The 18,659-nt window shown below is 34.0% G+C and overlaps 1 protein-coding gene across 1 annotated transcript; it reads left to right on the top strand.

Moving 5' to 3' along the window:
* Positions 1-3,429: 3,429 nt before the first annotated feature.
* Positions 3,430-18,182, top strand: LOC113084049 (WD repeat-containing protein 36-like). The gene is made up of 23 exons (XM_026254765.1): positions 3,430-3,732; positions 6,398-6,425; positions 6,545-6,645; positions 6,727-6,844; positions 6,949-7,081; positions 7,749-7,803; positions 7,983-8,115; positions 8,198-8,373; positions 9,982-10,102; positions 10,198-10,263; positions 10,483-10,566; positions 11,190-11,344; positions 11,434-11,548; positions 11,630-11,795; positions 12,775-12,883; positions 12,996-13,075; positions 13,860-13,967; positions 14,939-15,036; positions 15,121-15,266; positions 15,376-15,492; positions 16,101-16,182; positions 16,283-16,470; positions 17,952-18,182. Exons 1-23 carry the CDS (start codon positions 3,571-3,573, stop codon positions 18,099-18,101), a joined length of 2,691 nt encoding a protein of 896 aa, XP_026110550.1. The 5' UTR covers positions 3,430-3,570; the 3' UTR covers positions 18,102-18,182.
* Positions 18,183-18,659: the final 477 nt, after the last annotated feature.

Genomic DNA, 18,659 nt, shown 5'->3' with positions numbered 1-18,659 from the left:
TATATTTCAAATAATTTTTTACTTTATTCATTAAAGAATCCTGAGAAAAATCATCACAGTTTTCTCAAAAATTTTGAGCTGTTTTCAACATTGATATTGATTATAAATGTTTCTTGAGGACCAAATCAGCATATTAGAATGATTTCTGAAGGCTCAAGTGAGACACTAAAAACTGCTGAAAATTTGCATCATATGAATAAATATGATTTTTATATACATTAAAATAAAACAATATTTCGCAATATTAGTGTTTTATTGTAATATTATGAATCTTGCCAACACCAAAGTGTTGAACAGTAGTTTAGTTGTAATTTGGCTGTTGGCATCTCTTCCACCATTATTGTCACACGCATAACGGGGATTGGGGGAAGGATTTACCAGCTCACATAGATACATTTATATTTACTTTATTTCAAGAAGCACTGAAAAACAAATACTGTTAAACTAATGACTAACTAACTAAATAAATGTGTTGTCACAGTATGTTGATTAAGTTGTTACAATGTAACCCCACCATCAAAAAATCTTCTGAGAAAAAAAACGAATAAATATTAATATTGACATTATTTCAAGAAGCACTGAAAAACAAATACTCTTAAATCTTAATAACATATTAACTAATAACTACACTGAAAAAAATAATTTAATTTACTATTTGTTTAAAGATAAGTGGTTGTAAATAAGCTTATTTTAGCTACATTTAAACAAAGCTGGCTAACTTTCTAATTGTTTTTATTTAAATGTGGCTAAAATAAATTGTTTGCAACCAATTACATTAAAAAAAATGTTAATCATTTTTTCAGTGTATAAACCTTTTACTAATGATCTGTTTGATTATTTCATGATGCTATTTTTAAGATAACTTACGGCTGATTTGTAAATCGTTAGCATATTAGTTAATAATAATTCGTAAATGTATAGATTTGTAAATGATTAGTTAATCATCATCTAATCACTTGTCAGTTATTTATAATTTAATCTACATAACATATCTAAAAATATTAACATATCACTTATTAATCGTTTATGAACACATAGTTATGTTTTGTAAATGATTAGTTCATCGTTAACTTGTCAATTATAAATTATTTACAACTGAACGTTATTATAAAGCGTTACGGTTAACGCTTTTATCTACACCATAAAAATTTGGGTTATGTTTGGGTTATGTTTTCAAAAAGTATGAATGTATATATGTAAAATATATACAAATTAGGTACTAAAATCTACACTTTAGCCACAAATATGTACCTGCATGTTGTCTTTAGGGGTACATAAAGAAAAAAAGTTGTATATTTTGCAAAGGTACTTTTACGCCGGGATTTTACTCTAATCATCTGCTCTAGTGACTGCTTCGGTCTTTTCTTTTTCTTCTCTCTGAGACTGTGCTGTTTATCTATACATGCTGGCTGATAACCAGTGTTCAGAAAGTGTTCAGAAACAAGATCATTTTGATATGGTCATTTTTAAAGCAGATATGTAAGGCAGCTTGTCAATGTTTGTTGCCATTATTGAGAAAAGTCATGAATTCAGTTTCTATATTGGCTCATATAGTAAAGCTTAAATTTCTATTACATTTTTGAGTATTTGCGCAAATATTGTACAGGAAAAAGATCCAGTTCATTGAAGGGCGATGGTGCTAAAACAGGAACCTGCCACTAAACATTTGAACCACAGTTTCCCATCTGTATTTCTCAATTTAACACACATTTAAAAATGTGATGGTTTTTTTTTTTTTTTTTATAAAAAGTTTTTATGAGATTGTATCAACTCTTATCTTATTTTGTGGGACAGCTATAGTGATCTTTATCAAACTTGGTGTTTGAAACACCACAACAAATACATCATAGAAAGAAAATTGCATTGCAGTATGAGTATGATATTTGTTCTTGATTGCTTAGAATTGATATAAACTGAATAAAAAATATCCATACATACCTTGCCCTTTCTGTGTGATTCTGTCACATCTGTGGAATTCCTATGAAAATGTGTGGGGTGACGACAAGTAATGTGATTTGAGTCACCGCGTATTTTCAAGTCATTGTCACACATAATCTTTCGTGATGTAAACCTTTTACTCAGGTATAAAAGAGGGTGTCTTTTGTGATTTGCAATAGTGTTCAAAGATGGACAGCAGAAAGCTTTATGGTAAGATCTATGTCCTTTGCATTATCCTGCTGAGCATGTGTTGTGATGTTTTTCTTATGTCTAACTTTTGATTTTTTTCTCTCACAGAGTTGTTGCTTGTAGTTCTCACATTATACTTCGTCAGGTCAAATCAAGTACATCAAAAGACAGAATGCCTCCGTACTACTCAAAAAGAGGCTCTTTACTTAATAAATCCTCTTTTGGTGGTATGTCTTTATGCTGGTATTTTTGTATATATTTTAATGTTTCATTTTTTGTAATTCTTGCTTATTGGCCTCGTTTAATCTTATAAATATGCCTTTTTCCCTGCCAGGCTAATAATTTGAACTGTTCATCAATAGTAAGTAATTTACCAGTTCATAAATATTATGTGCATGTTAAACGTTAAACTACTAGTAAATAAGTAAATACTGTGGAAAAAGAGAATAGAAGTTATAATATTGACTATGTTGCATTTACCTTTTGTTTTAACAGACGCGTTACAGAAGCAATATTTCGTGCATCTTCTCCTGGGCTTCAGGTGGAAACTGTTCAGTGGTGGAGAAAATACAAGTGATGATAAGAAACAGCATCGTAAGAACAAATTTACTACATTACAATTACTAATAATGTTAACGTTCAGAGCAAAAACATTTTTTTATATATATATATATATATATATTTAACAATGCTGTTATTACAGTGTAGATTTGTAATTATCAAGAAATGACATGCATGCCATTTTCTTTTTAGATGAAGTGTGCATATAAACCCCCCGTACAATCCCCTAGGAACTGCTCTGTGAGCTCTTTCATGAGATGCTGGTGTGCATTTATTTCAAAGAAAGTTTTAGCCAAGCCGAAAGCTGGTACTCCAACTTAAAAAAAAGAAGAAAAAGTCTAAGCTGATTGTTGACTATGTACTGTAGAATACCTTGAATCTGACAAGCAGTTTGGAAATGTATGGATGATTGTACACTATATGCACAGCATGAATGTTTTGTTTTCAAATATTTGTTAATAAATTAAATATTTAAAATGTTTTGTCTTAAGTTCAATGCACTGTCAATGTGTTTATTTGTTCTTTTTAAGTTAACAGACTCTCTATGTGTAGTCTATGTACAGAATAGCTATATATTATGTTATACAAAGTTTGACAGTAAAAGATTATACGCTTAAATTCATTCAATAACACCTCTTTCAACAAAGCAACATGTGATGAGTAGGAACCCCGGTAAAGCATCTATAGATGCTGGTTTATCAACCGGCTAAGGAAAAGGAACCTGCTGTCGAGAGTTTTTCCACACGAACCGTGTTTAGTGTAACACTGTTTGACAACAGCGGTTGCATATGCAGATAAAGTAATGTGGAGGAAACGGTATTAAAGATCTGTCAGGATTTTGTGTACAGTCAGTGAGGTTTATGATTTCACGAGTGAAAGAACATGAGCGATATGTCTGCGGGAAAGAAAGGAAGCGTGATCTTCTCTGGATTCAGGGCGCTGGGACTTTACTCGAATCATCTGGCGCACGTGCTTCGCTTCCATCAGAAACACAGAGAGTTCTATGTGCTCACTGCTGTCGGACAGTGTTTCCACACCTATAATGTAAGTGCAGAATAAACGAACGGCGAAGTTCTTTAGAGAGCCATTTGAAAAAATCGGTAACGTTACATAACTTTAAAGACGTAGGCTACTGTGGAAAACAGTGTAAATATATTACATACATCAGTGTGCCACTATTAAAAAGTACTGTGGTATGTAGACTTATGTATCATATGTCAAAGAATACCGACATTTTAAATGTTCAAAATGCGATAACCCCTGGCAAAATTATGAAATCACCACACTTGTTTTTTTTTTTTACTTTATAAGAAATAAAGAGAGGCAGTTTTAACATGTAACATGACATCTGACGCACAGATGCAATTGGCATGTGTCACTGGTCAGTAACACATGCCAATGCGTCAGATGTCATGTCACATAAAGACTGCATCAGAAAACTTAGGCAGGTGACTTGCTGCCTTGCTGTCTAATCAGGCATGACTTTGCAGGCATCGGTTTTGCCCGAAGGCACCTCATGAAACGGATTTCGGTCAGGCTTCTGAGGTGGAGTAATGGTTTAATGATCAACAGCAAAATATAGAGAGCTTTGGTGATAACTGAATGGATATTTCATTGCTGCTATATTAATTTCTCGCTAGAAATTACATAAAAAGTGGAAAACGTTGTTCAGAAACATACATTTACACACAAACTGACCACCGACGGCAACATTCAGATGCCATCTTTATTTTTTGGCTTAACTGTCACAGAATGGAACGCAGAGGATTGTGGGATATCGAAGGCAGCGAAGGGTACATCTATGCTGCCTTCAAAAACTGGCCAGACGAAGGCATCTCAGGAGACAGGAAATGAAGCTGACACTGGCTGCATCCGAAAACTGAAAAATGCTGCCTTCGGAGGTCGCATTCCAAGGTAGGAAGGCATCAAGGCACGTCCGAAATCAAAGTTAGCTTCATTTCCTGTCTCCTGAGATGACTTCGTCTGGCCGGTATTGAAGGCAGCATAGATGTATCCTGCCTAAGTTTTCGGATGCAGCTATTGATTTTGGACGTGCCTTGATACCTTCCTACAAGGGAAAGCGACCTGAGAAGGCAGCATTTTTCAGTTTTCGGATGCAGCCAAAATATTAAAACTGCTGCTGCGATTAGCAGCACATGCGCTGCTCGTGAACAACTCTGTGACCTGTTTCATCCTGTCAAAGTTACTCAAGATGTGACGGAGCACGTGATTTGTTGAATGTAGTGAACCCATACGCCCTTCACTGAACGAGATCGAGAGATCTTCTCATTCGTGAACGAGTTGAATGAACTGACACATCTCGTTTATGAGCGAAATGAATGAATATACAGGGTCAGTGAGCCAAGCATGTAAATCTCGATCAGCAATCAGTAGATACAAAGCACAGTTATAGGTGCTGTGCAGATACGCTCGTTTTCATATTTAGCATAAAGGACATAACTCCACGTTCAATGTGAATATTATATATGAACTGTCTGACCAAACAATTAAAATGTTAATTATTCAAGAAAACCTGGTGCTTTGTTCATCTGAACAACTTATTTAAACTATTTAATGCGATTATGCACACATTTTAGTAAAGCCAAATCAGTTTAGTAAAGCCACTAATGCAGCATCTCGCTGTAGTGCTTTTTTTGCTGCTTGCGTGAGGAGAAAAAACACAGACGTCCATAGGGAGGCACTGGAAGCATGTGTTGCACACACCAACATGAATTACGTCTCTTACAAATCTGGAGCGCAGTCATTCTTTGAAGTATCGATACTAATAAATGTAGGAATCGTGACGTTTTTCATTTCTGAGAATCGCGATACTTTTGGTATGGAATGGTATGTAAAATTCATGGTGGAAATAGAAAAGAAACTCTTGCAAAGTTGATCTGTCAACTGCTATTTGAGAAAGCTGGAACCAGCTTGATGAAGAATATTGTTTTTCATTAGTGAAGTCCACGCCTGAATGATTATTCCATATTTTTTTCCTCTAGTTGATATACATATTTTTTTTCCCCTTTAGGTCATTTAATCTCATTTGAGGTGTGTTTCACATAACCAGAATGGTGGATTATTAAACAAAAATAATTGTGAGTCTTATCTGTGATTAGTGATTAAAACATTTGTGTGAGCTTCTTTAAAGTGTGCTGATTCTATAATTTTTTGCCAAAGGTTGTACTGTGAGACCACATCCAAAAAAAGTAGCCACATCGGTACTTAACTCCGTGTAACTTCTCACTTTTGGGTAGTACAGTTACAGTAATAGTAGTTTTGACACTGATTAAACTGGTTTAGAAATCTATGTTTTCAAAGTAACCGATTAATTTCATGCATACTTTGGTAACCGTTTTTTTTTTTTTAACACATTTTTATGCATTATAATTATTACTCACTGCAGTAACTGTAAATTGTGTAGTTACAATCATCTAAACCAAATTTAACTCTATTCATTGTTGATTAATATTACTCTGTAATTTTACTGTAACAGGACCGCTGAAAAAAAAAAAAAAAAAAGTGTAACTCATGCTTTAGATACAGTAAACAACCAAATATGGAGGTGTTAAAGTTAGAAAACATGTTTAGTTGTAATATTAATATAATCACTCTGTTAATAATTATAAGTAATAAAACATTGGGTTTCATTAGTTTATGATAATTGTTTCAGTGAAGTATAAAATAAACCCGTCTTTTTTTCTGGCAGGTGAAGAAACTCGGAATCGTTGCAGTCAGTAAGTACAGTCCAGTACATTTATTTTACAGTACAGTGCATTTTCTGAGAATCCATGATCAAACAATTATAGTTCCCATATGCATTTGATCAAAACAGTTGTAATAATCACCTGTGTAGGTAATGCCCTCCCAGAAGACATTTCATCCCTGGCGGCAGATCGTATGCTTGTCTATGCTGCATACGGAAAACTTATCTCCGCTTTTGCAAAAAACAAAGAGGTAAAGCATAAATTGATGCATAACTGACTCCGATTAAATGAAAATTAGTTTGAAGCTTTAATATTTCTTTTTGCCATCCAGGTTGTTCACACATACACAGGCCATCAAGCTGATGTGCACTTACTGTTGCCTTTCGGAGATCATCTGATTTCTGTTGACAAGGATAATGTTGTCATAATCTGGGATGTGGAGTCTGAGGGTTGGTTTGTTACTGTTTTTGCTAGGTTTACATTTCTTTCTTGGAGAAGAAACAAGGATATTTCCACAGTGCATGTAACATATTTCGTCTTTTTCACATTGCAGACACATACCTGCAGATTTCATATGACAAAGCATCATTTGAAGTATCTGCTTTGATGCATCCGAGCACCTACCTGAACAAAATCCTGTTCGGAAGCAGTCAAGGGAGTCTACAGTTATGGAACGTCAAATCAAAGTATGCACTTCTGATGAAAGTTGAGGGTACTTGATGACATTTGTGGTGTTTAAAGTGACTTAGGAAGTTTGTGTATATACAGTTAAATTATGGAATTTAAAAATTATTTTTGATTATTTGTATGGGTTATAGAAACTTTACAGTAAACACATTTTGTATAACCATAGAATTTTATAGTTACAAAAATAGTATGAATGTCAGCATAATTAAATCCAGCACACCAAATGCTGCTATGATGTAGATTACTTTTTAAAATAATAAATAAATAATGCTTTAATTGAACAAAGATGCATTAAATTGTCCAAAGTGACTGTAAAGACTTTCGTAATTTTACAGAAATGTTCTATTTCAGACATAACTTTTAACATTTTTTATAATTTTGTAATAATTTTTTATATTACATTATTGAAATGTTAAAATATTTCAATTATTATTAAAGATTCAAATAGAAACTATATATATATATATATATATATATATATATATATATATATATATATATATTTATATATATTTACACTACATTATTATATTTATTTATTAGAATTTCTTAACAGAACTTTTGAGGCTCAACCTTTGTTAATTATGTCGAGGTACATGTAGTGTATTACTGCAAATGTTGTTTGATGATAAAAATTGAAACTGAATTCTGCTTTTCTTACTCCAGCAAACTCTTGTTCACATTTCCTGGATGGGCATCTGCTGTTACTGTTCTTCAACAGGTTAGTCCTATTACTTTCTTTATTTTAATTTAATTTCACCACTGAATATAAAAAACCTTTGCACAGAACTAACAAAGATGCATGTTAAAACTCTCTCAATTAGTCAGTTGGTGGATGACCCATCAACCAGCCCTACTTTCATAGATCAGAGGTTACTAGTGTGTAATGTTTGTCTTCAGACTCCAGCTGTAGATGTTGTGGGTGTGGGTTTAGCGTCTGGGCAGATCATCGTTCACAATATCAGATTCGATGAAACACTGATGAAGTTCCAACAAGACTGGGGTCCCGTCACAGCTTTATCTTTCAGGACAGGTGATGTGTATACTATTATACCTTGTTTATACTATACTTTTCGGCTCCCATTGTATTGTCTTACTTTGTCCTTGCCATGCAGATGGACATCCAATAATGGCTTCTGGCAGTCCTATTGGACACATTGGTCTGTGGGATTTAGAGGAGAAGAAATTTGTCAGTCAGATGCGCGATGCTCACACAACAGCCATCGCTGGTCTCACGTTTCTTCAAAACGAACCGCTCCTGATCACCAATGGAGCAGACAATGCCATACGGGTTTGTTTTTTTTGCATGATGTGAATTATTCAGATTTTATTAGGGTTGGGTGATATGGCCAAAAATGTTATCACAGTATTTTTTCCATATCATAAGATATCGATTTATATTAATGGGGAAGGAAATGCTTTACACTTGTTTGTTAGATTATGAGAATGAATGTAAACATAACTTATTAAACTCTATAGAGTAAGAGACCTTTTGGGGAACCATGGAATCAATTTTCCCTTAAATGCTATGATTCAGTACAAATGTATCTAATACGTTTTTTTTGTTTGTTTTTTCTGTTAACTGTCACTCATGTTTTTGAAGATAGACTTGAATGTGCATGATACAAACCTAAATTTTTATAATTCATGACTGAAAAAAATTCGTAACATGATTTTGATGTGCCATTTACATGGTAATGCAATGTCTGATTTTTAAATGGGTTTTAAAGGATGAATTTTGAGATTTTATGTTTTCAAGTGATATATGACTTCTGATGATTTCTAAAAAGTGATAGAGAAAAAGGCAATGAAGAAGTCTTTTTTTTAAACAAAGGTCAAAACTCCTTTTGTAATGTAGATTTCTGAGGGTGCACTCTTGTCATAAATTAGTCTATTACTTTTCCTACATAATTTTTACCAAAAAATATTGGTAAAATATATATTTGGGAGTCTTAGACCTTTCCAACGATATATAGTTTGTCAAGATTAGATTAGATTTGATTGTAATATAGTATAGTCAACGTAGGCGTCCCATATACGGGACGGGGTGACAATTAATTTGGTAATTACTAATTACAATAGTGATATGTGACCCTGGACCACAAAACCAATCATTAGGTTGAATTTCTGCTGAATAAATAAGCTTTCCTTTGATGCATGGTTTGTTAGGATAGGACAATATTTGGCCTAGATACAACCATTTGAAAATCTGGAAACTGAGGGTGCAAAAAAATAAAAATACTGAGAAAATCACATTTAAAGTTTTTAGCAATGCATATTAGTAATCAAAAATTAGGTTGTGATATATTTACGGTTTCATCTTCATGAAACATGATCTTAATATCTTAATGATTTTTTGCGTAAAAGAAAAATATATAATTTTGATCCATACCATGTTTTGGTTATTGCTAAAAATATACCCCAGCGACATAATACTGTTTTTTTTTTGGTCCAGGGTCACGTGTATTTGTGCCATAATTTCTTCAATTTAAACCAAACATTAATTTTGAAAGATTGACATTGTTTCCGTTTCAATATTTTACTCTATTTTTTTCTCTGAAATGTAAATCAGGGGCGGCTCTAGAAACAAACTCCATCTTTTGTTGTCCTCATATATTGAGATGCAGATGCTGAAAACACAGTGAGCTATAGTTTGTGTATCAGACGAAAACTGTGACATTCATTCACACACAGACATACAGTGACTGGCTGTTGTCACGTTTATTTCTGCTGTGTGATCGACTGTTAGATTAATCCATACTGAGTAAAAATGTGAAGCGCTCATCATCGCTATTGACACAAATTTTATCATGATCTCGATATGATATCATTTATCGCGCAGCTCTTAATAGAATCCCAATGTGTTGATTGCCAGTAAACAATGGCTTGTGTGATGTAGGTGTGGATTTTTGATGTTGCCGGAGGAGACGGCCGTCTGTTAAGACAGCGGACGGGTCACAGCGCCCCACCAACAAAGATTCGGCACCACGACCAGAGCAGCTTAAACATTCTTAGTGCAGGTACTGTCATAAATCAAGGATTGTAGACAAGGGAGATCATTGTAGACAAATGTATTCAATCATAATGATGTTAATTTGTCATCTTCTCGTTATAGGTCAAGATGGTACTTTGCAGTCATTTTCAACTGTTCACGAAAGATTCAACAAGAGTTTGGGGCACGGTAATAACTACTTGGCATGTTTTTGTTAGTGCATGTAAATGTACAATAGTTACTTGTCTTTTCACATTAGTAGAAAGTATTTTCAGTGTAACACTGCACATAGCACTTTTTTAGCTCATAATGATGAGCATTTTCCCGTTATGGAGACTGGTGTTATTCTGTTTTGCTTCATGTAGTATTTGCACTGTATAAGGCTTCAATAGTCATGTTAATCAACAGGCACCCTCAACAAAACGAGAGCTAAAAAGAAAGGCCTGACGAATGACACGGCGAAACTTCCAGCCATCACCAGGTTTGCTGCAGGTGTGATTTTTATTTTGAATTATGTTTACATTTTAAAATCGGTTGGTTCACCCCAAAATGAAAGTTCTGCCATCCTTCCCTCATCATTAAACTTTTGTTCATGTTTGTAACACAAATGAGGATATTTTTCATATTCTTTCATCAATTTTGTCCATCCATTGAAAGTCACACAAGCAACATTTTCAATCTTCAAAAAGCACACAAATACATTGTGAAATAATCCATATGAATCGAGCGATCTATTTAAATTCTCCATATATATTATGGCCTTTTATTCACATACAAATATTAAACAACCGACATACAAAGAGCACATCAATTATGATAAACAGAAGCTCAATTGTGTGAAGTGCACACGTTTAGGATTCTTAAAAATATTGAACTTCTTAAAAAATATGTTCATTTGTTTTCCGAAGATGTTGTTTGGAAAGACATGAGGGTTTACCCCTTTTTTTTGTTTTTGTTGGATGAATTATCCCTTTAAAATGTTTAAATCTTGAGTTTATAGATCTCTTTATATCCAAAGCAGTGTTAGAATTACCCTATAAAGAACTAAATAAAAAAAAATACTGAAATCCATGACTCTGTAAAGTCTATAAACCTGCTGATGCTATTTTGTATAGAAACTTCTCGTCAGAGTGACTGGGATGGCATTATTGCATGCCACCGTGGTTTCCTTGTGACCACGACATGGAACTACCAGAAAGGTTCGATTGGTGCTCACAAGCTGGAACCTGAACGCTTCAACAAGAACCGTAGCCTCAATGTCCATGCAACTGTAAGTTTGTAGATAATATGTGTGTTCACATGATTATTTAGCTTTATAACAGATGATTTCAAATCCCATTTGGGCCATATGTTGTCCAGGCTGTTGATATCACATCCTGCGGGAACTTTGCAGTGATTGCACTGTCTTCAGGACACATTGATGTGTACAACATGCAGTCTGGTTTTCATCGAGGACATTATGGGGAGGACAAGGGTGTGTTAAACATCTGTATTTCTGGCGAAATACATGCCTTGTACATTCTGATTTTAATGACATTTGTGTGTGTGTGTGCAGCACATGCAGGGGCTGTTCGCGGGGTCTCTGTGGATGCTCTGAACCAGTTGACTGTTAGTGTGGGAGCAGATCGCCTTCTGAAAATCTGGAGGTTCAGATCCAAGGAGCTGTTACATACACACAGCCTGCCAGCTGCCCCAGCGTCATCTCTGCTTCACAGGGAGAGGTATTAGAGACATTCATTCATTTCCCCGCTTTTTCATTTGAAATGCAGATTAAATTAATGACCAAAAAGTAATTTTCAGTTTCAAAATCATTGAATGAAATGGAGATGGTCATCATTTGGTTTTTAGCTAAATTAAAACATATTTTCATGGTATGCAAGATTAGCAGTTGAGACGTGAAAATGCAAGAGCATTGTTTATAGGAGCTGGGCTTTGACTTGACTTTGACTCTTCAGCATAAATTAATGTTGATTTAAGGCATACCATTGCACTCATGATTACAGATGATATTTTTATCATAGCGAATGTCACTAACAATGTCAAAACTTGTAAGCTTCTTTCTGAATGTATTAGCAACTGGTGATTCTATTCGTATAATTCAAATGTAATTTATGTGTATATTAGCATGAATAATAGTTCATAAAAGACCATACAAAATGCTAATGAGTTGCTGCATAATTATAACAGGTTCATGAAAATTCATGAAAAGATCAAACTTTTTGATTTAATCAGACCATTTGAACAAATCACATTGTTTCTGTTTTGAATATTCGCCCTCAGTGAAAATTATATTTTTGTGATACCCATATGTCAGTATTGTTAGTATGGCTGAAATCACTGAAATTTGCTATAACTAGCTATAAGAATTAAGTATATAGTTTTTATTTCTCTCAAAATTTCAAATGAATGTAACGCAAAGACTAAATAAAATAGGGTCCAGGACAGAACTTTGAGGTACTTCACTCTATATTCCATTCTGTTCCATTTCATGTCAATTTTAGTGAAATGTTTTAAAATGATCCAAGTCCAAGGTTGAAAAACCTTTAGATTTGACAGAATTTTCGTTCATTTTAAGTAGATTAAGTACATTCTGGATGTACCTGGCAACAGTGGGTGCATGAGAAGGGAAATCATTTTACGCCATTTCCAGAGATGACATTGTTTGAATAAAGTTGATTTCTGCTTGATCTCTCCCAACAGCGGAATGCTCGCCATCGCTCTGGATGATTTTACCATTTACATCCTAGACATGGAGACAAGGAGGACTGTCCGCAGATTCTCTGGACACCGTGGGCAGATCAACGACATGGTGAGCTAAAGGGACAAGTTTTACACATTCCATTTGAGATTCACACATTTCTTTGTTGAACACAAGTGTATTAGTAAGTGTTTATGAAGTTTTCTGAATGCTTTTTGCCCAGACGTTTAGTCCAGATGGACGTTGGCTGATTACAGCGTCTATGGACTGCACCATCAGAACATGGGATCTTCCATCTGGCAGGTATAAAGTTTAAAGCGTAAACCAAGGATGTTCAGCTCAACCCTATTATTAATGGAGGAAGTTGCTTAGATTATCATTGCAGGTTTCAGTTTCACTTTAAATAAATATGTTCAGGCTGTTGGTTAAAATGAATGCCACTATAATTGAAGGTTGTATAATTTTTCATTCCAGTTCTCTGAATAGAATTCAATTAAAAGTTTTTTTTGTTTTTTTTTGTAGAGTGAGGAGAACTGAAATAGGCATTTGTAGTGTTTATTAAGTTAGTAAATGTTTCATTTTATTTGTTTATTTTATTTTGTATTTTTTCAATTGGGACAGTCTGGCCTAAAAGAAAGTAACTGTAGAACCCAGGCATAAACCTAAATTCTTTAAGTGCGTGTCTTGTAACATCTATGTCACAGGTGATGCTTGGGGTGCTAAGTAAGATTGCATCATTGCATCTACTACAACCCACAAAAGTAGCCTTTTGAAGGAGGGAAAGACCAGGCCAGTCCAGTGACACCTTTTCCACTTTCTATATTATTTACTGGTTAGATATTTGTGATGACCTTTTCTGTTTACTCAGTCACCGATCGTTTTCAAAGTAACCAGTAAAACCAAATTCAGAGATAATTATTATCTTTCAAAGATTTGGCCGTAGTGACATTTAGTATGTCGGATATATTTTCATTTGTCTAACGGGGATTCCTCTAGCCCATGAAGTCCCCTATGGCCCAACTGAGTGACTGAATGATTTCCTTTCACACTTTCATACCCTTCCACATTCTCTTGTTGTCTTTCATAGTTTGGTCGACTGTTTCCTGGTAGACGCAGCAGCCGTCAGTCTCAGTATGTCCCCTACCGGGAACTTCCTGGCCTCTTCACATGTCGATGGTCTAGGTATTTACTTATGGTAAGAGATTTCCTTGCAGATACCGTCTCTGTCAACTCTTGTTTTTACTATTAGTTATTTCAGTAGAACAGTAGAATTTTGGAAAACAATTAGCTAATGACTGAACAGGGAAAAGGTATCGTGGGTTGAGTTCTTGAGGTTGCGACATTAATCTGCTAATGATTGTATGAATGGCATCATTTTTTTAAAAAGGAATAAATAGTTTTAGTTCATTTACTCGTGCTTACCTTGTTTCCAAACCATGATTTCTTTTTCTCCATACAACACAAAATTAGAAGCTTTGAGAAATGTTCAGGCTGCTCTTTTCCATGGCAGCAGAACATAAACATACATAAATGTCACATCTTATGAAAATGCATAACTCTTGTCAGTGTGATAAAATGATCAGTCAAAAATGAGACAAAATGCAGTGACTTACTGTGACTCACGCTTGAAATATAAGGTTAAGTTGAGTTCATTGGGATACAGAACCCAAGCAATGTATGCTTTGTTGTTGTAGGCCAAATAGGTATTCACTGCATACATAAAATTTGCTATTTGCGTTTTACATATTTTGTATTGTAGAAATGTTAACCCTATAAAGCCTATTGTATCATAGGTGATTTTCAAATGATCAAAGCTTTACTTTAAAACCCTGTTGTACACAGTCTACTAAAACCTTCTGATGTCGTCTGATTGATAGTTCATACTTTTACATTTAATCTGATCGTGGTACGTGTCTTTTTGCTGTGCTACCTTGTTTATGAAGTAAACATAAGTAAAAAGTGATCCATGGATAATCATGTTAAAATGTATCAAATATGATACATCGGACTTCTGAGGAACTTTGATTTGTGTTTTTCTACTCAGTCATTATTGTATTTAGCCTGAAGTACATAGCCTGTAATGACCATTGGCTTTTAGTTTCATGATTCAAAGACTTTGCTTTATGAAATATTGCATATTCAGCCTTGCTTTCTGTTTTTCTCTAGGTCCAACAACACACTGTGCAGTATGGTGTCATTGCGCCCTCTACCTGCAGACTACGAGCCGACTGTGATCATGCTGCCAGGCACCTGCCCAAGCAGAGGTGCCAACACATTTTTATATTGATTATAACTTTGAAATCATTTAACTTGAGACTAAGTCCCATTGATTGTGTGCTTGTCAACAGATACAGAAGAGGAGGACATTTTAGATGCTGACAGCTCTGAGATGGATGAGTACATTTCACCAGCACAGCTGGACGAGCATCTGATCACACTCTCTCTGCTTCCGGACTCACGCTGGAAGAACCTGCTGCACCTGGACATCATCAAGGTATGTGTGTGTAAAAATAGTGATAACAACAGTGGTCTGTGCTTAACTGTGATGTGTTTGAAAGGCCATTACATACCTTTTAAAATCAAATAAAAATCTGCATCTACAGAAAAAGAACAAACCCAAAGAGCCTCCGAAATTGCCCAAAGCTGCACCCTTCTTCATTCCCACCATTCCAGGGCTGGTGCCCCAGTTTGCACTCCCCAGCACTCCCTCAGAGGATCAGGTACATGCTCTTGATAATGTCTCTGTCGAGTTTAGTGTACTATTTATTGTTGTTGGGAATTTATTTGTTAATTTTAAGATAATAAAAATCAGGGGGTTTCAGTGTTTTGATGGTTAAAATATATATATATATATACACACATATAAATATACATATAAATGTAGTTAAAAAAATTGAGTGGAAAAAATAAGAAAACATTATTTATTTTATAGATTTATATCATGTTTATATTTTTACCTAACCCACCATGAGAAAAAAAAAGCATAAAAATATTCCGTACAGATTATTTAAATTGATTATTAGTGAAAGTAAAGATTTTTAGTTTGTTACGCTCAGTATTCATAATAATAAGAAATGTTTCTTGAGCCTCGATACAGGATATTAGAACGATTTCTGAAGGATCATGTGACACTGTATGCTGGAGTGGCTGCTGAAATTTCAGCTTTGAAAAAATAACTTTTTAAGATGTATATTAAAATAGGAAAGTTATATTAAATTGTAAACATTTCACAGGTTTGCTGTTTGTATTTGTTATTTGCATGTAATTAAAGTATATTTAAATATAATATACATATATGACATTTTAAACAAGTCTCTCTGTTTTTCAGTCTAAAATTGTCAACTTGGGAGTGTTGGCACAGAAGTCCTCGTTCTATCTTCAGCTTGAGAAGGCTTTAGACAACAACTCATGTAAGCCCTTTATGCTTTCATTTGAAATGATGCTGTTCTATTGAATTTGTGTTTGTAATGTGAATGATGGCTGTGTTAATCATCCGTTTCCTCTTGATAGATGAGGAGCCAGTAAAGCTGTTGAGAGAGTTAGGCCCCTCTGCCATTGAAACTGAACTTCGGGCCCTGTCACCAGATTTGGGTGGAGAAGTCCGAGTTATGGAGAGCTTCCTTAAGATGATCAGCAGCATACTTCAGTCCAAAAGAGATTTCGACCTGGCTCAAGCCTACCTAGCATTGTTCCTAAAGGTCTGCTGATGTTTATGCATATGTACTTTATAACACAATAGTTTGAGCTTTTAGTTCCAGTACAAGACTTTTTTTGAAGGAACTGCAGGTTTCTGGCCCAACCGGCCATGACAAGGCTGCTTGGTTACTGTTACTTTCTAATCATGATGGGAAGCCCATGTTCACTGTTTAACATCATATTGATCTAAAAACCCTGTTCCACAGAAATCATCCACATTCCAAACAAAGACAGTTGAATGCTGTTTTTAATTTAATTAATTGTTTTATTTCACCTTAACTTAAATATTTAGAATATAGAAGAATAAAATATGTAGAATATAATATTAAGGTCATGTTTTTTGATACAAATTAATTCATGTTTGATAATGCAGTTCCACAGGAAATTAAAATGTACTATAAACAATTTTTGAATTTAGTATAAAATAAAAGGCTGCATTCATTTATTTAGAAATACAGTAAATAGAAGTATAATTTAGTTCATTCATTTTAATGTATTTGAATATATTTTGATATGGCACATGATCCTTCAGAAATCATTCTAATATATGCTGATTTTGTGCTCAAAAGCATTTCTTATTTTTAGGTTGAAAACAGATTTTGATGCTTAATATTTTTATGCAAACTGTAAAACACTATGGTATGAAAGGTTGGAATTAGTAGTACAATAATAATAATAATAAATGTATAGTATTATTCTGTAAAAATGTATTTTGAATGTATAGAAATTTTATAATGTTATGAAAAGATTCTATTTCACATAAATGCTATTCCACAAAAATATCAAGCAGCAAAAACTCTTTTCAGCTTTTTGAGACTTTTTTTTTTTAAAGGCATGTTCAAATAGAAAACAGTCCTTTAAGATTATATTAAAAATTAACAATATTACAGTTTTTGCTGTACTTTTGATCAAATAAATCAATGCTATAGTGAGCATGAGAGGCTTCTCTCAAAAACATTTAATAATCATAATTTTACCAAACTTTTAGCCATCTGTGTAAATATGTTAATTATGTATTGAACATGGTTTTACTAATATAAAACATGATTTAATATATACATTTATATGTATTTATTTATTTATTTATAAGTATTTATAATTAAAAAGTTCTATTTTTTGTCATTTATAAAAGGGCTACAACAAACGTGAATTGGTTCCAATTGGTTATGAATTTGTCACAGTATTTATACATGCATAGAGAAATTATGCATGAAAGTTGTAATTTTGCTGTATAGGAAACACTGGATTTGTTTGTTTTTTAAACAGCAGATGGCAGCAAATGTATATGAAACCTTTTCCCTTTATGGTTTATAGTTCAACACCTTTCGTGGACTGTACACTATAAATACTGTTAAAAGAATTCACTTTATAAACATTCATTTAATTACATCTTAACAACATCAAGTAACAGAACAGTTTGGAGTGTTTGACTGTAAAGGTATTAGAATTTTTAACTCTTTAACGTGTCGTCTTCCTGTTCCAGCTCCATCTTCGGTTCATCGCAGAGCAGCCTGAACTGATGGAGGAGGCAGAAAGTGTGTCGGCACACCTGGAGGAGACATGGATGTCCATGCAGACGCTCCTAAATCAGAACATATGTCTGTTGTCTTATGTCAAGAGTGCACTACTGTAAAGCACATTTCTCATAGACCTCCTTTTGCTTTGTATCGGACTAAATGTTCTTGTCCTGTTTTATTAAAACAACTGAAAAGTTTTGAGTTTTCTTTAGTCGCTTTATTTTAAGGTCGGATTTTCACTATTAATGTTCAAAGTTTAAAGTTGAAAATTTTATTAGGCGGTCCAAAATGTAGATGAGATTGTTTCTTCATCAGAAAAGAAATGTAGCGTCACATCACTTGTTCACCAGTGAATGGGTGCCGTCAGAACGAGACTAAACCACTGATAAAAACATTACAGTCGGCTCTGGCAAAAAAAAAAAAAAGACTAATAGTGAAAATTTCCATCCTCTCTTGTCTTGTCATATCAAAATACACAAACATATTTGTTTGGAACCGTTTTGCTTGTAAATGGTTTTTGATCTGTGCATATTTTTCTCCTTATTCAGTCAAGATTACTTTTTCACTGGAGAAAGTAATATTGATAGAGGACTTGTCTTATAGTCAGAAAAGACAAGTAAAAAAAAAAAAAAACTCTTAATGATTATTTATTACAAACATTCAGCTTTTTGCAT

The sequence above is a fragment of the Carassius auratus genome, chromosome 5 (genome assembly GCF_003368295.1).
Source record: "Carassius auratus strain Wakin chromosome 5, ASM336829v1, whole genome shotgun sequence".
Taxonomy (NCBI): Eukaryota; Metazoa; Chordata; class Actinopteri; order Cypriniformes; family Cyprinidae; genus Carassius; species Carassius auratus.
Note: the sequence above shows the minus strand (reverse complement) of the source record. Positions and strands in the feature narration are given on the sequence as shown.

Bases quoted from the DNA above. Each gene is read 5' to 3' on its own strand.
- LOC113084049 (XM_026254765.1), top strand. From the start codon at position 3,571: ATGAGCGATATGTCTGCGGGAAAGAAAGGAAGCGTGATCTTCTCTGGA. The intron at 6,845-6,948 runs GTTGGTTTGTTA...TTCACATTGCAG, and splicing joins CTGGGATGTGGAGTCTGAGG to ACACATACCTGCAGATTTCA. The intron at 11,796-12,774 runs GTATTAGAGACA...CTCTCCCAACAG, and splicing joins TCTCTGCTTCACAGGGAGAG to CGGAATGCTCGCCATCGCTC.